Here is a 24,914-nt window from a genome sequence, read left to right as displayed (position 1 = left end):
AAATTATTTATTTAAAAATTCATTGAACCAAGATTGAACCGGTCCGACCGGTTAAACCTTGATCCTTTCACTTCACCGGTTCAATTAACGGTCCGGTTTTTAAAACATTGGTCTTATTTGTAGGCCTTGTTTTATAATTATACATAATGTTGTTTTATTTGCATTGTGTTTGAGTGTAATTAAAATGGATAGGATGGAATTCTACTTCTATGAATCTTAATTAATCCATCATGTTCTGTTCAAAATGTTGAAACCACAGCAATGGAATGGTGCACACAGAAAAGAAATTTTCTGGTCCTACATCAGGTTCAAACTTTTCTTCTTGATTCCTTGTTTATTCTTTTTTGTTTTTTAGTCTGTTTTGTCTGACACCAACTTGAATATTAAAAAAAAAAAACGCACAGCAGGCTGGTTTACAAACTTTGATTATTTCCAATTGCGTCTCAAATTTATGAGTTGATGGTGATTTGCTTCGGACTCCTCAAGTAACGTTGGGAAAATCATCAAAATTAAAGCAAAGCAGACTATTCAAGCCTAGGATTCCAACGTTAATCAACTTCCAAGTCTGAACCACCATGGATTTACTACTAATAATAATATCATAATAACAAAATGATCCCACACTACAAAAAAAAAGATTTCTAGTGACAACAATTTTTGTCAGGAAAAGGTACGTGTTTTGTCAGGAAAAGTTTTCATGACACCAACGTCGTCAGAGAAGATTGGTCACCTATACACCGTCGGCAAAAGGTTTTCCTGACAACTATTGGAATTTTCGTCAGGAAAAGTTTCATTTTCCGTGACGCATCATCAGGAAAGGTAATAGTGATGATTTGGTCGTCAGGGAAAGACCTCATATTCTTGACGAGCCTTTGTCGGGAAAGACCCTGAACTTTGTCACTAAATTTTCAATTGTCAAGAATCTAAAACCATCTAATTAAACTACAGAGACTCCTGTTGTGCCGTGTGCGCATGCAGATTGCAGACTAATGCTTCATTTGAAAAACCAGCAATGACAAGACAAAGTAGACAATAAGAATACGTCACATATTACTTTGAATTGGAGCATAGGACATGCAAACAGCTTTCAAAAGCAATTGCTCCTGATTTCAAAAGCAATTGCTTTGAATCGGAGCACTCCTGATTTCTTTTACACAAGACAACGAAAGGTAGAAATGAAACAACCCACAAGCAGAACCAAAATAATCATATGAAGCTACATAAATAAAGAGCCACATCCATCCATATCCTTACAGGACAAGAAAATATTACATGACAAAACAGGAGGACAAAACAATGGCCTCTTTATCACAAGCGCAGGGTTATATAACATTAACACATCTGCGAAATATTGATAACATTATTTATAAACAATGAAGTTTATTTTTACTTTCATGTTTACAGAAAGAATAAAGAACATTACAAAACAAATTTTTACTTCCAAATGCTTACACAATGAAATACGTCTGTCCTTACTCAACAAGGATAAAATAAGGAAGACTATTATCCATGCTAAAGGCTGCCTAGTTAAGGTGGAAGACTTGTTCTGTATTTGGCATTGGTGAACCATTGTAGCTCTGAAGGACTTTGTCAACTGCTGCATGAGAACTAAATTCCACAAATCCATATCACTCTGACTGACCAGTCTGCTTATTGTGAATGACTTTGACGGAAATAATCTGCGTGATTTTAAATGTTGAGAGTAAGTTCAACAAGACCATATAACATAAGAACATGACCGAATAACCATGAAATTTCATCAATTTTATTTGTACTTGCATATTACAAACTAATTCAACTGAAACAAGTGCAACAAATTATCACTGTATATACCATTAGGAATCTGAAAAGAAAACAGAGCACCTCGTAGTAAATCAAAAAGAGACTAAAACTCATTTGTCATAGCCACTTGAGCTAAGATCTAGCAATTAAATTTGTTCTTTTGCAAAAGATAACAAACTGCCACTTTGTTAAATTGTCGACCTTAAGAATTTCTTACAAGTCCAAACCTTAATTGTACTATGCAAGAAGCCAAACTCATGCCCAATGACAACATATGCCAATCATTCCATTATAAAACCATGCTCCTTTGACTACCACAGAATCCTAGTAAAGTAGGCCAACCGAGTTACATTAAACATACATGTGTTATCGGCAAGTTTCAGAATCCTTGAACTTACAGCCTCATTCTTGCAAGTGCTTCACTCAACCTCACTACAGCTTCCAGCTGCCTCACAGTGATAGGTATTGCAGCTGCTTCCTCGGTTTCATATGCTTGCCTCCTCATATCTACAAGATAAAGAAAAACAAAAGCAAACAATGAAAAACAATCTAAATATCTTTATCTAAAACTCTGAGACTTGGGGACCTTGAGCAGTAGGATTTGTTTGCCAATCACATTTCAATGAATGTTCTCTCAGCAGCCCTTTCAGTGAGAGTACCCAAGTCTAAGTTTACTATGCTCTCTTATTTTTCTTATTCATACTTTATCAGAAAATGACTCAAGTCTCAATATTATGAAAGAACAACTTTACTCGTAGAGTGACACAAGGAACTTGTTGCACTGACTTAAACTGATAGAGTATTTCTATGTGCTCAGTTTTAAACTAAACAATGGAACCCGTGTCTTGAACTACATTGTCTGAGTTTCTAGAATCAGAAAAATGTCTTCTACAGTATCTGTTTTCACAACTTGGATCCAAGCAAAACAGATTTTACAAAGTACTTATTCTTACTCGAACTAGAAAACTAGCACAAAGATCACCGTTGTGCAAGTTGATTGAGAATTACTTATATCACAAATAATAGAGCAGTATCCTCTTGCACTAACCTCTAGCACTCATCATCCTCTCTAGTCTAATTACTGAGCACGTAGCATAGCCTTTTAAAATGGTGTAGAATTGTGAATCAAATTCTCCCAACTCCTGAAGAAACACCCACTACCAACTGCAAATGCCAACTTATAGCTCTAGTTCATAATTTGGCATGTGATTTGCAATTTGGTCACAGGTTTACCATTCAAAATTGCACCTTTCCTCATTTAGTCGGAAACTTATCTCAATGCCATATCTACATGTGAAAGAAGATCTAGAATAGATACCATAGAAAACGAGAAAACAAGTGATTGCTATGCTTATTACAAGCAATTCACCAAGACAACACCAAAAAGATACATAAATCACTGCCAATTACATGAATCAATTTTTTTAGCAACAGTTGCAAATACAGAAAATGAGCACGAAAGCAAAACAAACGGTACATTGTTAATTTACAACAAAAATAAAACGTCAATTTTCCTTATCTGAAACACTAACAAAAACTAACACAGTAGAACAAACTAAAATCAAGAAACTAGAAATGTGACAAGAATGGGCATAAAAAGCATGATCAAGCAGAGCCGAAATTCAAAAATCCGAAACTACGAGCGAACATGAAAAAGAATGAAACACAAAGTTCAATCGAAGCTTCCCAAATTGCTTTTGCCAACGAACATGAAAAAGAATCCTTTTCACCAAAAATCAAGATTAAGATCAACACAAGTATCACACCCACAAATGAAATCCTTAAAGCATACAAAAATCCAAAAGAAATTCGAACAAAGCAAATAATGCACCTACGCATTGAACTTCCCTACTAGCAGCCTTGACACCCTAAAATCGTCACCAGAATCAACCAAATCATTAGCATCCCCAATTGAACTCAATTGTATAGTGAAGCATCCCCAATTAGCATCCCCAAATCGTTATCAGAACCAGAATCACTAAGTTTTATACTGATTATATCCCCGGGCACAAGAACTGAAGCATCTTCCTAGGTTTTGACGAATAGAGAAAGGCAGAGATGAATAAAATACCCACTATAAAAATAAAAAAATGGAACCAATTAAGGACAAAATTGAAGGGGGATTTGGAGAAAGGGAACCGATTCAAGACAAATTTGAAGGATTATTTGATTTTTACATCACCTTAAACCATCGTGTTGTCTCTCTTGTTGAAAGAGATGAAGACAAGTTCGGAGTTCGTTGTCGTTCTTTGTTGTTGGAGATGAAGACAAGTTACAGATTTGGAGAAGTGTTTCTTTGTCGTCGTTGCTCCAAAAGAAAGAGAGATGGAAAAAGTGTTTCTTTATTTCCCGGTTTCTATTTTACAAGTTAATGTCCTTCTAAATTCTTTTTTGGTCCAAAAGGAAAAAAACTGGTGGGAAAAAATGGTGGGAGAACCAAAACTTTTCCTGACGAATTGACGTGGGCAAAAGTAGGGAAATATGTTTAAAGTAGCAGTGCCTTTTGAAGGATATTTGCTTGACGAATTGTCATAAAAGGTGTGATTTTTCTGACAAATAAGTTTGTTGTCAGGAAAAATTTGTCACGAAAGAAATAATTTTTTGTAGTGCCAGACGTCAAGTCAAGGTTGCAGTGGGAGGTGTGCGTATGAAGGGTGTGAAAGAAGGAAGGAACTTCGGTCGACTTCTATCTAATGATCTTGAGTGAATGTTTATTTTCCCAAATCCCTCAATCCAAATGAATTAGAATTACAAAAGCAAGCAGGTGTAACATTAACCCTTAATACACCCCATGTATAACAATAGCGTTTGAAAATGGGAAAGTACTTCCTTCAAAAAAAAAAAAAAAAGATTTAATTGATGCTAATTGGTAAAAGAAAAAAAAAAGTGAAAGCAGCACATCACATCCATTTCCATTGAGATGACCTATGAGAATTGAAGACTTTTTATGTCCGGTCGATCAATTGGTAGGTATATAGCCAGCATCCACTGCCAAACTATGCCCCGTAACAAAGGCAGAGTCATCACTTGCCAAAAACAACACCGCATCTGCTACATGTCTGGCCTTCAGAAATCCTGATTTCTTGATAGCCATCTCAGCCTCAAAACACCTCTCCGTGTCCTCCGCACTCATCTGAAGCCGCCCGCAAATCATCGGAGTAGCCACCGGCCCCGGCGCCACACAGTTCACCCGTATCCCATGCTCACCTAGCCCTTTACTAGCACACCTAATCAACCCTTGAACGGCATGCTTGGACATCACGTAATCTATAGCCGCCCCCGTGCCATAATTTGCCATAACACTAGCCGTGCAAATTATGCTTCCCTTGACGCCGCCCTCCACCATGACACGGCCCGCGTGCTTCACACACGCCGCCATGCCGCGGACGTTGATGGAGAAGAGCTCTTCATAAGCACTCAGATCGAAAGTCAAGATGTCCTGCGCGCATTTGCTGACGATCCCAGCATTGCTGAACATGATATCCAGTTGTCCGTGCCTCTCGACGGTTGAATCCACGAGGGACTTGACTTGCTCCTCGTCCGACACGTCGCACTTGATGAACGTGCAGCAATGCAGGCCGATTGATTCGGCTACTTGCTGGCCTTTTTCCTCTTGAATGTCCGCAATCACCACTGCTCTTGCACCGTGCTCGGCGAAACGACGGGCCGTTTCCTCCCCTAGGCCGCTTGCGCCGCCGGTTACAATGGCGACTTTATTCTGCAGCTTCGCGATTTGTGAAGGTTTGCTGATCATTTTTAACTGAACTGGCTGCTGCCGTATATTGAGTTGTTATCCCTAAGCGTATTTTATAAGGGTGTTTTGGTGTTTGATTTTGTGGTTATCTTAGCTGTTTTTAGTGAGCATATCATATCCATAAGATTATGTGTTGTTAATAATACATCTTAAGTTTCTTGCACGCAACTCTGAGTTTGTCAGTTTAAATGTTCCGGATCCCATGCAGTTCATGTGAGAATAAAATACTCCCTCCTCCGTCCCACTTTTGACAGTTGTGTTTTCCTTTTTTGTCTATCCCAAATTGTATTTTAATTTTTCTAAAATACCCTTATTCAATGTAAGTTGTTGTTACTATAAACCTACCCTATTTAATGAGAGTTGATTCTTTTTTTACCATCAATTCAAGTTCCCATAAAGTTGTACTCTAATTAATGTGAGGGTATTTTAGGAAAATAGTTACCTAAATTGATTGTTCCAACAAAGTTAGCTACTTTTTCTTAAGCTGTGTGAAAAAAAAACCAGAACTATCAAAGTGGGACGGAGGGAGTATTATTTTTGTTTTTTCTCAGATTTGAGAGGAACTTGTAGCCGAAGATGTCACCCTAGTGTTGATTAATGCAGATTTCAAGATAAATTCCCAGGGCACTACATAATGTTATCTATATGACCAAAGGATTTTTGGTTCCTGCATTCTAGACATTTCATTTATTTTAGATCGAAAAAAAGAAAAAAAAAAGAAGTGCTGGAAAATTATGAAAGAACTATGAAAAGGAGGAAAAAAAAAGGGACCTATAGATTAAGGGATCAACAAGGAATTGTAAATCGAAGAAAAGAAAAAAAAAATTATGAAAAGGAGTGCTGGAAAATTTTCTAAATAAAAACGGACCTGCAGATTAGGGGACCAACTCTGACTTGGATAATTGGATCAACTATATATGTTCATCTACAAAGCCACAACATCAGATTTATTAGATAAAAAAGTATTAGAATAAAATTCTGGAAACAAAGGGACAAAAGAAAACGGGAAGAAAGCTAGCAGGAAAAGAACACACACGAGACATGGAGGAACAAACAAAATGAAAATGGAAAAAGAAGAGGTAAAACTTGTGCACCGGCCTTAGAAGAGGAGGAATGAATTGTATAGAGATTAAAGACAACAATTAACAGAATGGTCATCTCTCTAACCCTATACATGTTCTTATATCTTATAGGGATAAGGAAACTCTAATAGAACAGCAGAAGGAAATCCAGGAGAGGCCGGTTGTCTATATTGCGGATAATTATGTACGTAAATTAGAGAAGGAAATTGATGACAGGTAAGAAAAAGGAATATTACCAGAACATTATTATTATGGTAGCATCAGGTTTCAACTTGAGGCAACCTTTGATATTATCAACTGCTCAGCTTTCTCCATTACGAATTTACTACATAAATGCAAACCTTTAATGCGTGAAAAGAGGACTCAATTTCCAGAACACCTTAAATTTTTGAGCTGATTTCTTGGATAAATTGAACGTCAAATCCAGGTTTTGAGTTTTGACTAGCCCAACTGCGTAATTTAGCATATTCTTCTGGGGGGATGTCACTGGAGACTGTAGTGGTTTGTCAATGTCTTTAATGCCTATTTGTAGTTTATGTGATTTCCTTTAATTCACCTATCGACCAAAAAAAAAAAAAAAAAAGTGGAGAAGAAGAAAGATTATGCTTGTTCAATGCAAGAAATTTGCTGGATCGTTTAGGTTCTTGAGAATGTATGTTTTATTTGTTGTTGTTATTATCAAACACATGAATGTCCAGTAATACCATCATATCATCTTAGGCTGTTGAAGATCTTCCCTCAGATGCTGAGTTTAAGCTCTAATTTCAACTCCTTCCCGACAAGCATTTTCATCCCTGAAATCTCTACTGAGGCAAGCTGTCCGTTGACCTTCAGTTCACTTCTCATACTTCTCATTCCAGCAATTTGATACTTTTGCTGTCTATTGCTAGTTGTGATTGCATACCCCTTTAGTTCTCTTACATTGTCAAGGCCTAAAAATGTGACCTTATCGATGATCCACCTCTGACTTAGAGCGAAGTCTCCATTAACAACCTTGGATTCAAGAGTTACAGTACCATTATATATGTAGCTATTGAATTGAACCAATGTCCACATCCCTTTATCACTTGCTATCTCCACTTCCTCTCCATCATCCAGGAACAATTTTCCTGTGCTGTTCTCTTTGCTGCTAACAACGACCAAAAGATTAAATGAGGTTTTCCGTGCAGCTTGAGTTGTCATAGCCTTCCCTTGCACGGCCAGTATATTTCCTTCACGAACATGTACATTGATATGATCTGGCGGTGCATCTAGTGTAACATACTGTCCCTCAGTCAAACTCACTGATTGTGAGTAATTGAAGAGGCTAAACCATTTTCCTGCCGGAAAGTATGCATCAACTGTGACTGCTCCTTGCTTCAGTACAGGTGAGATCATAACACCTTTGCCAAGAAGATATTGTGAGCTGATTCCATATGTATTAATATCGTCCGGAAATGAGAAAAAGAGGGGTCGTGCAACAGGCGTTCCTTTCAAGTGTGCCTCATACATTAGCGTGTAGAAGTATGGAAGTAACTGATAGCGGAGTCCTAGCACCTTTCTGGCTGATGCAGCAACTGAATCCCAAATGTAAAGTTCTTGAGAGATGGTATCGATGGAGGTGTGATCTCTAGCAAAAGGATAAAAGGCCCCTAGCTGCATCAAAGTGAAAATTGAAAGATTCAAGATGACCATGAGAATAATAATAATTTAAACTCTCCAAATTTATTTTTTTTTTGTTGGGGGGGGGGGGGTGGGAAAGCCCCAGAAAAGTGAATGCTATCATTTCCAAGCAATCATCAACTTGACAGCTAACATTTAGTGGATGGTGTAGAATTCTGACCTCCTCCAATGTTTGTTATAAGGACATGAACCTGTTGTGGTTTCCTGAATTACAATAACCTTCTCATATAAGTTTTTTGCCTTTATAATCTTGTTTTACAAGTTCTTTCCTTGTAAACTATCTCTGCAAATGGTATCAATAAAGGTTTATTTTGATTGAAAAAGCAAAAGTGTAACTGAGTTCAACATCTAGGGAAGGCTTGTCTAATATGATAAGAAACATGCAAGGAAAGTAACTTCTTGGAAGGGACATTCTGAGCCAAAAATAAATGAAAAAAACTGAGCTAGTCAGGGCACCAAGCAAGCGTACCTGTATCCAACGACGACAAAGCTCTTCTGTGGTGTTTAAAGAAAAACCGCATATATCTGCTCCAACCATTGGAACTCCAAAAAGTCCAAAACTCAAAATGGTGGGGATTGTGTATGCCAAATCATCCCAAGTGGCAGCATTATCTCCAGTCCAATGTGCTGTGAACTTTCCTGAACCAACAAAAGTTGATCTGGAAAGTACAAATGGCCTTTTACCTTTCAATTTGACTAGTGCCTGACTAGTTGCTCTAGACTCTAGGAACCCATAGAGGTTGTGCACATTATATTCGGTAACATTGAAAAAATGCACAGCAGTTCCAGGGACTGTTTTCCAAGCGATGGGCAACTGAGCTCCAGAGTTGTTTATCTTATAGGGAGGGTTATCAATAGTAGAAGTTGGGTTAGGAGAAGAAGTATTGAAATTTGATATCTCGTTCATGTCAATCCAAAGACCATCAAAGGAGACATGCTTGTGGAATTCACTGATTTCATTGCTCCAGAAGAGTCCTCCAGCCGGATTTAGAAAATCTGGGAAGTACACTTCCCCGGGCCAAACTCTACCTTCATAAGGCATATTTTCACGCTTTATGAAAATATCTGCTTGCATTCCTCTAATGTAAGTTGCATATGTCTGATTGATGCTGATACCTGCAGTAGGACCAAATGATCTCATTCAGAAATGAAGAGAGTAAGCTAAAATCCCAGAGAGTGAGAGAAATTTAGTTAGAATCAAAATGTCCCACAAACCAAACCCATATCTTTAATAAGCCAGGTATTCAAACAAAATTCAAGAAAAAAGCATACCTGGATCAAGAATGACTACATATTTTTGACCATTATGGTGAAGCATATCAATAAAAGTTTTCATCTTATCCAACGGAAAGTTGATAGGATCTAGTGTGAAATCCTTATAAGCATCCATGTAGTCTATATCTGTCCACATGACCTCTAGAGGAATTCCTGCTTTTGCATAACCAGCAACAACTCTCTCAAGAGTAGAAACATTTTTGTAACCGTAACGGCATTGATGAAATCCTGCATCATGAGATAAAGGAAAAATTCAAAAGTAAGCAGACATAAAGTACCATGATTTGTATAAGGCCAGCACTTAAATTGCCAAATCAACTGAGTAGATATATTGAGAAGTTAAAGATGGAAGTAGAGTAGAGGATCCCCATTTAGTACTTGACAATATGCCTTATGCACTCATTCACCATTCTTTTTTACGTGAAACCTTGAATAAACAGAAAGAGATATGCCCTGCTCTTGCAATGTCAAGTATGACAGTGAAAACAAATGTGCTTATTCCGCACATGAATGAATATATACTAGCACTAAAGATGTGCTTATCATGGGGATTAAATTCATTCGTTGATTTCTTTCTCAATTCAATAAGAGACTGTTTTAAAATAGTCATCCAATATGAAATGCGTGTAATCGGTTGTTGTGGGAAAATCTGTATTTTTGGGAAGTAGAATATTGAAAATCTGTATTTTTGGGAAGTAGAATATTGAGTAATAAAACCGTGTAAATTAGGAGAGATTAGAGGAGCTAAATTGGGGTGACATCTTATTCCTAGGATTAAGGATATAATTGTGTATAGTTTCCTAATATAGGCTGAAACCTGTTGTATATATTTTTTTGGATCAATGAAATAATTAATTCCCCTCATTCATTATTTTCAAGTTGGCATCAGAGCTAGGTTTGCCTGTTTTTTCCTCCTAGTTGTTTTTTCACATTGTCCCCTGTCCCTTCATCATGTCTGAAACATCATCAGAATCTACCATTAACCCTCAAACTACTGCCTCTTCATCCAAAAACAGAATCGAATCCTTGAAAACTGGTGTTGATTCTCACTCAATTCAGATTACTACCATTCGGCTGAATGGAGATAATTTTCTCCGATGGTCACAAGCAGTCCGGATGTATATCAGAGGTCGTGGCAAGATGGGGTATTTAACTGGTGAAACAAAGGCTCCAATATGCACGGATCCTGCTTACGCAACATGGGACGCGGAAAACTCCATGGTTATGACATGGCTTGTAAACTCAATGGAGGAAGATATCAGTTCTAACTACATGTGCTATTCAACGGCAGAAGAGTTATGGGAAAATATCAATCAGATGTACTCTGATTTGGGAAATCAGTCCCGGATTTTCGAGTTGACTCTCAAAATTGGAGATCTACGTCAAGGGGAAGACACTGTCACAAAATATTTCAATTCGCTTAAGCGAATATGGCAGGATTTGGATCTCTTCAACAGCTATGAGTGGAAATCAACAGAGGATTTTCAGCATCATAAGAAAACTGTTGAAGACAGCCGAATCTTTAAATTTCTGGCAGGGCTAAACGTTGAATTTGATGAAGTTAGAGGGAGAATTATTGGGAGACAGCCTCTTCCTTCAATTGGTGAGGTGTTCTCAGAGGTTAGAAGGGAGGAAAGCAGAAGAAATGTAATGCTGGGAAAGAAGGGTCCTGGAATTGCTGTTGAAGGATCGGCTTTAGAGGTTGCCTCATCCTTTAAAACATCAACTTATCAGCGTAGAACAGGAGAAAAATTCAGTGAAAAATCACAGGTCTGGTGTGACTATTGTAATAAGCCTCGTCACACTCGTGACACATGTTGGAAACTGCACGGAAAACCTCCAAATTGGAAAAACAAAGGAGGAGAGAAGTCTGGACGAGGAGTTCCTACTGCTAATGAAGCTGATGAGGAGTACCATGATTTGTATAAGGCCAGCACTTAAATTGCCAAATCAACTGAGTAGATATATTGAGAAGTTAAAGATGGAAGTAGAGTAGAGGATCCCCATTTAGTACTTGACAATATGCCTTATGCACTCATTCACCATTCTTTTTTACGTGAAACCTTGAATAAACAGAAAGAGATATGCCCTGCTCTTGCAATGTCAAGTATGACAGTGAAAACAAATGTGCTTATTCCGCACATGAATGAATATATACTAGCACTAAAGATGTGCTTATCATGGGGATTAAATTCATTCGTTGATTTCTTTCTCAATTCAATAAGAGACTGTTTTAAAATAGTCATCCAATATGAAATGCGTGTAATCGGTTGTAAAGAGAAGGAACCCTTATAACCAGAAGCATTAGATGTAAAATGCAAGTGCAAGAAACTGACACCTACTAGGAAGTTCATCTTGTAAGAATATTCTTCACTCCACTAAATTCCCTCAAAATGTTGACACTGAAATTGGATACTCATTCTAAACATGTTTAAGACGTATTTTTTAAAAGATGTTGCCTCATTTGATGCCCTTGTAGAACCACTGTGATGTTCTTGAGTGATTAACTTGTGCTTCTCAGTCCTCTATCCTAGTTGCTTGTTATCGGTATATTGCTCCTGAATACTTTGAGTCAAATATGATCAGAGCAACTTGGCCAAACACAACAGGATTTATGAAAACCATGCAGAACTCTAACATTCTGAGTGACATTTACATAGCACGCAGTTTGTCCTCGTTTGTTTTTCTATGTTTTTAATTTTTTTATTTTTAGAAAGACCACTTTTGTTTAGCTTTTTATCAATCTTGGGCTAACATTATGTATCTGATGTTCAGATATGTCTACTGCCTTGTCCAGTTAAACCCAAAAGACATCCTCGTTGAGATAACGGATGACTAATACCAAAAATTCATTGCTGATTTCTTCGTTAAACAACCAATACTACTAGCCTCTTCTTAGTTCTTAATGGTAATTTTGGGGCCTGAACAATTGTGTGCTTAACAACTGTTGAATCAATTAAACCGGCGAAGAGTGAAGACATGAATGCATCCCTTCAACATTTTTGTTAGCTTAAAAGATTAGCATTAATCATCAAAGAAACGTAAACTGCTGTCCTCAGACTAAATTAGATTAATGCATTAGGATACTTCAATTTAACCACTATTATTTCCTTGTAGCAATAACTTCAAAGTTCAGATATCAAATGCCCTGCTGCTTCCCCTTCAATAATCAATCATACTAATAAAAGTAACAACCCACAAAACAAAAAATCAGTAAAATTAGCACTTACCGAAGGACCAGTAAGGCATAGCAGCAGGACGCCCAATGAGCTGAGTATACTGATCAATAACCATCTCTGGGGTTGGTCCAGCAAAGAAATATAAATCAAGAATCCCACCAATTACCTTATAAGTAATCCTATCCCCTGTATATACAATGTCCATTCCATTACTGTTGAGCAGCAAAACTCCATGACTCTTCCCATTGGGCGGCCTAACATCCAAGTAAAATGGATGGAATCCATACAAGTTAAGATCAAGATTAACGCTTCCAATGTCTGCATTCCAAAGGGTCAGTGTCTGATTATGTTTGAGTCTGAATGTGCTCTTCGTATGCTCGCCGAGGCCGTAGATGTTGGCTCTGTCTGGAGGCAATGAGGAGGAGAGCTGGAGATACTGATCTTTATAAATGAGAAATGTGTTGGGGTTGTTGGGTTCTGGGGTGGTGTTGAAGAGGGTCTCCCCCGTTGAGAGGCGGCTGACGGAAAAGCCAAATGGGAAAGTGTTGTGGAGTTGGAATACGAGGTCTGAGGTGGAGTCAGAGAGAAGGTGGCGGATGTTGCTGTGGTTTGGCGGTGGTTGAAGAAGCTGAGTTGGTGGTTGGCGGGGAAGAATGTCAAAGGGGACTTCCCATCTTTGGTTATTGGGGTCAGTTATTCGAATTCTCAAACGGTCATTTGTTTCAAAGCTGTAAAAGTCAATTTTTAAAAGCAAAATCAATATATAAGCTTCTAAAATATAGAAGAGATTGCCTTTTTTTTTTGGCTGATAATCTCTTTGACACTTTCAATTGTATGGAAAAAAAAGGCATATTCCAATACATTTTTCCAATTACATTATAAAAGAAATTGGGTTGTTGTAATTATGGTAACAAATAGGGATACTCATGTCTTTTGATATGATTAAAAAAAAGTAAAATACACCTCACTCTTGTCTTGTGGTTTAACGCTTTTTCACGTAATCCCCTTATGGTTTCAAAAGTTAATTATATCTAACCTCTTCACGGTTTGGATTAAAATGTCAAAATAACAAATTTTGCATTTCATAACGGGGTAAACTAAAATATCAAAAATATATTTATGTAAAGTTAGAAATTATTTATTAGCCATGGGGTTTTATGTATATGTTTTGAAAATCATAAGGAAATTATATCGTAAAACATAAAATCATACAGGGTTAAAGTTTCGTGCATATTATGTTTATATATTTTAATCACTTCAATTATTTTAATTTTTAAATAAGAATAATTTTGACATTTTTATGAGTTCTATTACAGAAGATCATTTTCGTCACTGTAACACTTTAGTCCAAACATAACTTTTGAAACTATACGAGAATAATGTGAAAAATCGCTAAATCACGTGAGAGTCAAGTGTATTTTATCAAATGAGTGCTGTGAACAAATATGAAAGTGTCGGCCACGCATTATTTGACCTTTACAAGTGTAAAGGACGAACAGAGTAAAATTAATCTCTAATTAGTTAAAAATGAGAAATCAATCTAAATCAAAGCCAAATACCAAATATTCAAAGATTTGATTTCCCATTTGGAAAGAACAATTATTGAGTACTACCATGGAATAATTTGTTGGGATAAAATCCAAGTCAAACATGATAAAGATTACCTTGCTGTTAGCAGGAGATTTGGTATATCAGGGCCAAAAACAGAGGACTCCTTGATCAAGTCCAGCTGAGCAGTCATTGACCTTCCAGCTGAATCAGTCCCTACTGACTTGATTACATATCCATAACCAACAGCCTCCTCAGTTTCTTGAGCAGCAAAAAGGGATATCTGGTAATTGAATACAAGTACCAAGAGCCATTGGAATTGTAGAAGAAACTGCAGATGTCTTCTTCTTGCAGAAGACGATAGTTTTGATGTCATTTTTTCCTCACTCTGATCAGTAGCTTCGCTCACTAGAATCTGTTTAGCTTTGTCCCTTTTATAACTGCGGTTTTCTTGCTTCTCAGTTTTCACCACACAACCAGAAAACCAGAAGTTGTTGCCTTCTGAGCCTACATATTGCCCACACAGCCTGTTTTTTCGTTTGTTTTGTTTTGGCCTTTTTGGCTTCTCGTTTTTCTCATGCCAATGGATAGATTATTACAGGTCAGTGGTCAGTCATGGGAAAGTGAGACATTTGTCCTCATTGAGTGGTTGAACATAGATGGTCATGGAGGACCCAATAAAAAAAGTCTGAAAGAAAACACGTTAGTAGCTCAATTGCAAAGGAGATATGGGCATTCGGGATATGTACACGCTATCCATCACAATCATGGTTAAATGAAGAAGTATGCAGATTTCCTTCAGAAAATCTTAATTGAAGACTTATTTGACACGAAGCAATAAAAAAAGGAGAAGCTGATTTGACAGAATTATCTGGCACTAGGTCATGTGATTTTTTCTAGGGAGCTGATTTTACATTATATTTACACACATATTTTAGGGAAAAAAAAAGTATGGAATAATAAATTAGTTGCAGTAAAAGAAGTAATTACAGAGTACTGCAATTTTCTAATTCCTTTATTGAAGTTAGCAGGAAGACTTAGGATAGATAGAGTAATAGTAGATAAGTACAGTAGTATCAGTTATGTCAACATGGGAGTATGGAACATAAGCTAGTTGTATATTACTCTATCATGCAAGCGTGAAATTGGAATAATAAATAATGGCAGATTTTTTTTTTAAAAAATATCAAATCCATTGCTCATGCATTATATATAGAAAGATATCTAGATTGCTAAATGCTGATTAACATATTTATGCAGTTGCAAGATCTTATCCAATTTTATCATTAGGTTTTGGTTAGTAAGTGCAGGGTGGACATTCTAAGTGTGACATTAGGTGTTAATTTGTCGGAAAGATGAAATTAATTTGGAAATGTATCTCAATGCAACATAGAATAAATGGATTTTATTGCGACAATAATCTTGTTTTTAAAAAAAATATTTTCAAACTAATGCAGTTTCAAAATTTATTCCCTTGTTAATTTACTTGCTGCCATGTGGACTTCAAATCACGCTTAAACTTTTCTTCTTATCTTCGTTCTTTTCTTGAGAGGTACAATCCCCATTAAAATGTTAATAACTACTCTTAGGAGCTTAATTGCTAATTCACATTAGATGAATCCACAATTATTTTTAATAGTTCAAAATTTACTACTTGCCTCCAATCTCCAAAGTGAATAAAAATTCTTCTCCATTTATTATTGATTGTCTACTTTGAAATTTCTTAATATATGTGGAAATTTCTTAAATAGTCATAATAACTATCTTGCCATGTGTATGATGAAATGCCATATAGATAAACTAAAAATCTGTGGAGATCTATTTTTATTAATTCATGATTTTTCACTCTTAGAATACGCAATGATAACTCTTCCAAATATCGACTATTAACTAAACTTGGTGTTAAAGCTGGTGCTAATTATGACTTAGATTCTCTATAATGGGTCAAAAAATGCAAGAAAAATTTCCTTGTCATTTCTTTTTTCCTTTTAAATGGAACTTTTATAGTTCACATTAAATTATGGTCATTATCTTGAAATGCTTATTAGTGTGCCATAATATCTGAATTTTCCGAACTTCTTGAAATGTATTAAGTCAATAGTTCATCATTTATGATATTACATTTAACAGCAAATAAAAAAAAAAGAAACTTGGTGATATAACAATCAAGAATAATGTTAGGGTGGAACAATGGCAGCCAATAAACAAAAGCATCATTGTCAAAAGATAGGATATATGTTTAACATGAGTTTGTTATTTGGTGCCATAAGAGTACACAATATTTGGTATGGTGTTACTATTATTTTCGTGAAAGGGTAAATTTTTTCTGTAAAATTATTGCAACTCAAGGGATAATTGATAATTTTAAAGCATTAATTAATATGGATTCATTTTCCTTTCTTAGTTTGGCTATAATGTGCTTATAAAGCACCAAATAGAAAAAAAAACCATATAATATAAGAAAGAAAATAATTACGAGTGATTCTTTTCTTTTGATGGGGAGCCTATGTGTCAATAACAATTAGAAAAAACTGGAAGAATATTACTTTCGAATTATTTTCCAAGAAATAGATTATTTTGGCCAAAAACTCAAATTAGAGTTTTTTGCCAAAAATAATTCAGTCCTAGAAAAATATTCCCAAAGTAATTTGAAAAAATTACGCCCTTTTTAATATATTTCATGCTACATGGACTTTTAATGCAAGTTATTGAATGTAAGTATCTTCTTTTACTTTCTAATATGTACCCTATATACTTTCAAGTTTCAACCCCATGTGACAATTGATCACCAACAATTGTCTTGTCCTATGAAATGCTAGTCTGCCTTGTACCATCAACTTCGAGCCGAAGGAAGTTGCATTGCTATTAAGGAAAATAGTTCAAAACGTCATTAATATTTCATCAAATGAACTTTTTTTGTCATTCAATTTTAAAATAGTAGATTACGTCTCTTACAAAATCAAGTCGATAAATTTTAATCCAAATCCAGGTTTTCAAAAAAATTTTACCTTATCCATTACGTAGCCCACACATGATCATTTTTTTAGGAGTAAAAAGATTAAAATAACCTGATCCATATTCACTTTTAAAAAAGGAGGATCTAATCTGAATCATATTTCATATTTTTTTCTCTAAAAAAAGTAAAATCAAGCTTAATCTATATTTATTTTTGCCATTAAAATGGCGTGATCCACCTTCTTATATATAAAAAATATATATATATATTTTTATGTAGACCACATGGTGATTTTAAACTAAAAAGTGATCAAAAACTTACATAGGAACAAAATTTTATTAATTTAAATTTATAAAAAAAATGTAAAATTAACATTTTAAAAGTGATGGATAAAAAAATTCATTTGACTCAAAAACTATTGAACGATTTTCCCTTGCTAGTACTCAAGGAAGAAGACCAGTTAATGCTCATAGGCTCTTTTTTTTTTTTTTTTTTGTCGGATACAGTAGACCTACAATATTCTATACTAAGGAGAGGGGGACCTGAAGAAACCTAGGGATAACCCGAAGGAGACTGAACCACCATTGGACCATACGAGTCGCACCCGTATAGACTGTTGTTTAGCAAGCCCACATATTATGACAATTGGTGGGAGATAATATTTGAACCCCTGACTTCCTACCTCACCAAGCCTTAATGCTTTGATGGTGGTCACCAGTCCAAAGTCTGGTGGTTTCAGTTAATGCAGATAGGCTCGTACACAGCGAATAATGCATGCATTCCACTCGGTGCGCAGTTGCCAATTCGGTTTTACGCCAAAGATTCGGAGTTAAATAAAACAAAGAAAAGTTCTTACACTGCAATTCCCGGGACTCTCATAGATCACGAGTTGCAACAGATTTACACCAACTCAATATATATTTTCCATAGAGTTGACAGAAGCGCAAGAAACAAATAGTCTATTGAATTCGGAGGTAAAACGAATCATATTAAACGCATACTTGAATCAGAGAAAGATGGATTATGCAGTAGTTTCACATCCGCACATTGCTCAATTGATCCGTATGATAATATATCAACCTGAAAAAATTGGATGACAAAACTGAAGAACAAATAAACGAAAAAATAAAAAGGTAAAAACTCAGCAGCCCCATACTAAAACAACAAAATCATGGGGCAAAATGAACTGCACATATCTGATTCCTTTTCAGCTGTTTTAGGATTTCTATAGACAATGGTTTAGCAAATGGTACACATGATTTCTAAAAAACAACAGTTAAAAAAGATCCTCTCCTCTCCTGCACATTCGAATTTGCATAAGGAGTGATACATTGAAAGAGCAAACGAACTCCTGCAAGTCCAAAGTTACAAGAAAGTGAGATGGCTATTTTGATGTCTTCAGTTTCTCACTCTAAAACAGACGGAACGCATAGTACTAGTTGAGTCAGCATCAGAATATTTCATGCAGTGCACATGTTATCAAAGTTTCTACATCACATAAGCTGATTTCCACACACAAACTAAATTTCACGTCAGTGCAAAATACAAGCAAGCAGTGCATGAGAATCTTTTTCAATTGCTTGATATGATAAAGATGCTTTCAGAACAACTGTTACACGTGTTCTTTGTTCCCTTATTCAAGAGGCACACAATCATCTTGACTAAAACATTGTCATAGCTAGTTAATAACCAACTGTAAATTTCTTATACAACCCATACCATTGAATCCTGAAACGACAAAAAGGGGATGGGAGCCTAGAAATTTGCAAAAGATAGCAGGTTATACAATTTAACAAGAATTACTCATCTTATTGAAGGTTCACCTAAGTCACTAAACAAGCACCCCCAATCAGAAACTCATTGTCATGAGGATGGCAAATGGTTGTATTTCGTTATCACCCCTCAAATCATCCAGTGCGGTCGTGCTCAACATGGTGAGTTTCACCAGGTACCACATGTAAGCACACTTTAGAATTTTACACCTATTGTGCCTCTGAATCAAAATTTTGAACTAAGAGAAGCAAAAGGCCCCTAATAAAGACAAAATAGTATTTTCACAACATAAAATTCATGTACTCGAGTTTTGGAACGTCTGGAAGAGGAAACTGCGGTAGTAGCAATGGCACAAAGAGAGCATTACATGCTTCTGGTCGATCTTTTATACAACAACTCAACCACCCTATCCCAACACCATTCAGGTTGAAATACAAGTCAATAACATTGTGCTGTTAAATAAGCAAAGCTATTAAATGAAGTCTAATACCATTCATCTACCAACAACTTTGACCTTTAAGTTCTCTTTCATTCTTGCTCTAAACTACATCATGCATCAGATATACAATATAAGGAAAATGACAACTAACTGATCCAAACAAAGGAAGTCAACCAGCTGTATCTTTCTCATACTTCCACCAAAAGAAAACAAAGCAAACTCAGGTAATGGGAGATAAGTAAAATCTTATAAATTTTTTTTTGGGGGGGGGGGAACAAAATGACGAAATATGACAATTCTCTTACCTCAATTGGAGGTATAACAATCCAATTATAGGCTTATGGCACCTCAGATTGTCCCAGCAGATGCGATTAGTTGTTAATCCACAATTATCAACTAACTACTTTACAAGCATCTACGGATCAACTTCTCTGCCAAATCTTTGCACCAAGAGTTCATCTAGTTGCCCCCAATTTGGTGGACTAGCGTCACTCCAATTTCCAGAAGGCAATGATCTAATGCATTGAAGAAGGCTCTCAATATCACGATGAAGTCTGTTTGAAGGGGGAAAAGAATCCAAGTCAAATAAGAATCCACTGGAAAAGTAAAGAGAGACATTTTTCAAATGAAGGGATCATAAGAAGAAATTAACCAACTCTTAAGAACTCAAAAATGCGTGCAAGCTTCAACATATAACTACCTGGTTTTAGCTTGTGGAGTGCTAATATCAATTTTGGATAATGCCTCTGAAATTTGGGCATGGAATATCACAACCACTTGCCTGCAAATAGCACACAATGCAGTGCATGATGATCAGCTGAAGATGAGTAACTTAATGATATTGAGAGCACTTGTGGTAGAGGAACACTTTGACATTAGTAAGAAGGGATAATTCTCAGGGAGAATTCTCAACTTCTTCACACTGAAAGAACAAGTTGATTAAATGAAGGTAGACTAATTAACCCTGTAAAATGAACTCAAAAAGGGATTGACTGCTTGGTATTAGAATTATGGCTAGATATGGGAGAGTTCATTTCTTACTGGATTAAATATTGTATTACTCTGCCAAATATCTGCTAATTCTCTAACCAATACTCTCTTCATTGTATACTACCAGATAAGTGGGAAATACAAGAAACACCACATGCAAAATAATGTAAAACAGATAATTCCATATTTCAAATTGTAAATTTCTTAATCCCAGAGGACTTTAAGTATAAACAGACTCCTGCTTTCTGTTTTTTTTTCCCCCAAAATACACAACTATTGACAAAGGAGTGCCAATACGTGAAAGCATTTTTCCAGATTAACCACAATAATAAAAGGTCGTTTGGGGGCCAACGGTCACAGTGAGGAGGGAGAATGGTGGGGGTGGTGGGGGTGCTCGTGTTGATGTGCGATTTTGGTATTTTGGGGGTTGTTTTTGGGTGTGCTTTTTCGGGTGTTTCTACAAAACTAAGTTGTTTTTAGAGAGCTTTAAATTGTTACCACATATGGTGTTTATAGATGAACTTTGTACTTCTAAAACAGGCCAAAAACAGGCCTGTCAAACAGACCTAAGGATCATAGATACAGACCAGAAGAACATAGTAATAGGCTTACACCAAAATTCCTGTCTATTCGCAAAAAACACAAGTTTCGTTTTCAGATGCAGACTACTAGGAGGTAGGTTCAATTCTTTTACCAACATATATTCAATCACAACATCCCTCTCACTGATAATTAACAAGCTAATATTTGATTTTGTGGTGAGCATTTTCCAACTTTACAACTATGGCTCTTCTGATAATTGATTATTGAGGCCCTGATACCTTAACATTTCCAGGTAACTACTGCCAACAGACTTAAGCCAATGGTATTGTGATCTGTTTTTCCGTTCAGCACTGAGATGATATATTAAGCTCTTGGGAATAAAGCCTCATAAGACAAAGAAACTTTGTTCAATGACCAGATTTGTCTCAAACTCAGCCTGTTCAACCTGAATAATTAGCTCTAGGAAATCCAACACATAAAAGAGAATCATACAAGATTGGCTCTAAGGTAGGAGGTGTACACTACCACAAAGCCAGAAGAAAAATCTGGTAGGCACACATGATTAAGTATGTCCTACATGAATAAGGAGAGCTAGAGATAGAAGGGCAAGAAAAAGGTGACATGGACCCCTTATGATGTCAAAATTAGATCAAACCTGAAGATAGATTGAACTTCAAACTCATGTAGAGTACGGGATAAGACACGCTGTAGAACGTTAACTTCCTGCAAAGAAAGTAGACATCCACAAACTGTCAAAGCGAACTCGTATTTGGACACTGTGCCAAGCAAACCCTTCACTCAAAATCCAAACCAATCGTAGAGATGAATGAATACAAAAACAGAGATATTGTAACTAACCTAAACTGAACAATGAAACAGGTTCTGGAACTCTATCAAGAGCAAACATTCATTTCAATAAAGACCAGAAAGAGTTTTCACATCAAGATGTCTACATTGAGCTCAAACTGTGAAGCAGCAGAATGGCTACTTTCAGTCATGTCTCCATACTTTTTCCCCATCTCCAGTGGGGCGTGAGTGCACATGACAGACCTAACTAAAACTAACATTATGAGAAGGCAGGAGACTCAGTGCAAGCTGAGAAACTGGAATGGCTGAGGTTTTCATTTCTGTCTCAGATTGGAGTTAATGACCACAGTTTCATGTCGATTTCCCCATTGGTAAAAGGAAAACTTCTGTCAATATTCCAAAAGGCTCTTAAAATGTAAACATAAGGAACTTTTTTGTAAAAACTCGAGGCAGAAAATTGGTCAGAAACCGATGTATTAAGAAGCACAAGATGATTGCTATCCCATGGTCTAACTAATAAGAATCACAGCCCAAAATCTTACAAGAAATTTAATATGCTGATGCTAAAAAATAAGAATTAAAAGCTTATACAGTAGTTCTTAACAGCTTCAACATAGTGGTTTAACTGATTGATCCAATTCTTTTGCCACAGGTTGTCTTAGCAATGTTACATGCATATATGCATTTTCATTTCAAGCATTTCTGGGTTAAAGCAAGTCCCAATTTCTCACGAAGAAAAATTTCTCTGGTTCACCAAAGGAAACCTCTAGGATTAAACCTTCATGGTTTACCATTATTATACATCTATGGGGCCAAATAGAAGTGGAGAGTAACTATGAAATAGACATACATGTAGACAAAACAAAGAGCTGCAAGATCGTTTACAAGGGAATTTTTCTTGTGTGTATGTCCAGGGAGAAAGAGAATTTAATGTGGGATGGCCAATGCATAGCCAAGGGTTACCATCAGCCAGTCCGAAAGTACAGTTGCTCAAAAAAATTAGGAAAAGGGCATCTTAGTTGACTCTGGTGATGCCAAGTGAGCATGAAAGAGTCTATAAGATGGCATAAAGGAAGTGGAGCAGGCCAAAGAAGATCACGAATCAAATCCATGCAATAACAAGAGGTTTGGGCCTCCAAGAGCAGGTTGTATAAACATCTAATGGTAAAATATTGTACTAAAAGTTGTAGTCTTATTATCCTTTGGGTCACAAACAGACATACTGTACCAAGGCAGTATACTACAATAAGAGGAAGGCAACAAACCAGAAGTTCAACTACAGCATATCATATAACAACTCACTGCTCCTACCCACCTTAGTGATAGACCGAGCAAACTGACTTGGCAGTGTATTGGAATCTTCAGAACTGCTCCAACTCTCAACAATTTCTGGCAACCCACGAAGATGAAATAGCAATCTTTCTTTCATAATCTGAACCAGCTTTGAGTGTATCTCATCCTGGTGAATTTTATAATCCTAAAAATATGGAGAACAAGAAAGCATCCATTATTAACATGTTTGACATGAAGGCCGAATTATGCATTTAGTTTTACTGCTCTAATCCATTTTGGGACTAAAACTCATAAACAACCATAAATGCACTTTATTTAGCATCCTATGGTATGAAATCAGATGGATAAAATTCAAGCTGCATTTTCCAATACAAGTTGTTGGACTTTCAGGATTCATGTATCACTTCCTCAATTATTTTCAACAACGGAAGATACTTGCAGGTTGTTTTGCTTACTTTTCATCATGTTTTCCAAGACAGAGAAAACCTGTAATAAAGATTTGAAAGCTCAAAATGCAATGACTACACCGAAAGTTTGATAAACTATTAGGTCAAACCACATCAGAAAACCTTACAAAATCCTGATAGCTCGGTACGTTAACCATTTGCATAACTGAGCAGATTCCTAAAGACAACTAAGACAATCTGAAAATTCATATCTTGGACATTTCAAGGTATGAAGTCATGAACATGGACAAAGTAAAACATTGAATGAAGCATTGGCTATAACCAGCAGAATAAAAATACAGCTTTTAGAAGCCTTAAACTAAAAGCTATCAGCTTCTTTATGAGCCAGAAGGCCTTTTAGTATAGAGCGGTTATTGGTGTCAGACAACTAAAACCAATTTTTTTGGTCTATAATTAATGTCATCAGCTAATTCCTAGTTGATTCAAAAGAATTATTATTGACTCGTAGTTTATTATCAACAAAGTTCTGTTTTCTTACATATAGATGCATGTGAAACAGAAGAAACATCATGAAATATTGCATACCTGTGTCACTCGATCAAACTCGAATGCAATTACAGTCTTCCGCGTCTCATGTACTTTAGAGAAAAGAATCCTCCTGATTTCTTTTCCATGCAGAGAGCAGTCAGAAACTTAGGCATAGTTTTACAATAGTCAACTGAAAATTAGAGCTTATAAAAATCATGATGATACAGCACAAACAAAATTATGTCTCCTTGAGAAAGAAATGTCTCATTTACATGGTATTGTTCACATAAAGGCAAGGAGATGCAGAATATTTTTCTGTATAAAATTTGGTATGCATTCAAGTTTAGCCAGAGTAATCACTAAGCATTCTAGAATGCAGGAATGCCAAAAACTTGAAGTGCAAAGCATATCAAGCAAGGCGGAGGTAATGAAGCTCGTATCCTACACTCTGCAGGACTGGGGTGATATTGGCTGCTTTTATCATGCAATTTCTTGCGAAAGCAGAGCTGGCAAGAAATGGGAGAAGTCGGATGAAATAACAAGGTCAGCTTTAAACAGTTATTCTTTGGTGCTAAGTATATCTTAGAAAATTTAATATTCCAAAAGTATGTAATGTTGCCTCCGATGATGCCATGCATAAGTCTGCCAGCCAAAAACTTTAAAGGTAAAACTATGCGTTGCATTTCAATACATTGTGCTCAAAAAAGGGTAAAATCTCCACATATTCCACTATCTCCTTAAGTTCCAGTTAAAATTACTTCTGTTGGTCAACATAATTCCATTCTCATTTATACAACAATAGATCTTCAACATTTTCCAAGCACTCTTCTTCGTCAAACTAATACACTTTGGGACATAGCACATTACACATGATAACAGTAGGCCCGCATCCAGTT

At 36.2% G+C, this 24,914-nt stretch overlaps 3 protein-coding genes and 1 long non-coding RNA gene across 4 annotated transcripts in view; all 4 read right to left on the bottom strand.

Annotated features, from left to right (window-relative positions):
- Window positions 1–1,203: 1,203 nt before the first annotated feature.
- Window positions 1,204–4,127, bottom strand: LOC113783838. The gene is made up of 3 exons (XR_003469994.1): window positions 3,965–4,127; window positions 2,181–2,289; window positions 1,204–1,679 (listed from the first exon to the last, which is right to left on the bottom strand). It is a non-coding gene; the product is annotated as an uncharacterized LOC113783838 (long non-coding RNA).
- Window positions 4,128–4,687: 560 nt separating this feature from the next.
- Window positions 4,688–5,650, bottom strand: LOC113748428 ((-)-isopiperitenol/(-)-carveol dehydrogenase, mitochondrial-like). The gene has a single exon (XM_027291980.1). The coding sequence runs from the start codon at window positions 5,534–5,536 to the stop codon at window positions 4,742–4,744; it is 795 nt and encodes a 264-aa protein (XP_027147781.1). The 5' UTR covers window positions 5,537–5,650; the 3' UTR covers window positions 4,688–4,741.
- A 1,582-nt stretch (window positions 5,651–7,232) lies between these two features.
- LOC113782871 (alpha-glucosidase-like) lies at window positions 7,233–14,840 on the bottom strand. The gene is made up of 5 exons (XM_027328813.1): window positions 14,399–14,840; window positions 12,786–13,462; window positions 9,553–9,783; window positions 8,750–9,396; window positions 7,233–8,253 (listed from the first exon to the last, which is right to left on the bottom strand). The coding sequence occupies exons 1-5, from the start codon at window positions 14,656–14,658 to the stop codon at window positions 7,357–7,359; spliced, it is 2,712 nt and encodes a 903-aa protein (XP_027184614.1). The 5' UTR covers window positions 14,659–14,840; the 3' UTR covers window positions 7,233–7,356.
- Window positions 14,841–18,213: 3,373 nt separating this feature from the next.
- Window positions 18,214–24,914, bottom strand: part of LOC113782283 (vacuolar protein sorting-associated protein 54, chloroplastic-like) — a 16,241-nt gene continuing 9,540 nt past the window's right edge. Inside the window, exons 2-7 of the mRNA XM_027328177.1 lie at window positions 24,076–24,182; window positions 23,106–23,267; window positions 21,639–21,706; window positions 20,151–20,231; window positions 19,756–20,004; window positions 18,214–18,589 (exon numbers count right to left, since the gene is read on the bottom strand). Coding sequence (XP_027183978.1) covers window positions 19,866–20,004; window positions 20,151–20,231; window positions 21,639–21,706; window positions 23,106–23,267; window positions 24,076–24,182 — 557 coding nt within the window. The 3' untranslated portion in view covers window positions 18,214–18,589; window positions 19,756–19,865. The remainder of the gene's footprint in view (window positions 18,590–19,755; window positions 20,005–20,150; window positions 20,232–21,638; window positions 21,707–23,105; window positions 23,268–24,075; window positions 24,183–24,914) is intronic.

Source organism: Coffea eugenioides, chromosome 9 (genome assembly GCF_003713205.1).
Source record: "Coffea eugenioides isolate CCC68of chromosome 9, Ceug_1.0, whole genome shotgun sequence".
NCBI classification, from domain to species: Eukaryota; Viridiplantae; Streptophyta; class Magnoliopsida; order Gentianales; family Rubiaceae; genus Coffea; species Coffea eugenioides.
This window is presented reverse-complemented; position numbering and strand designations above follow the sequence as displayed.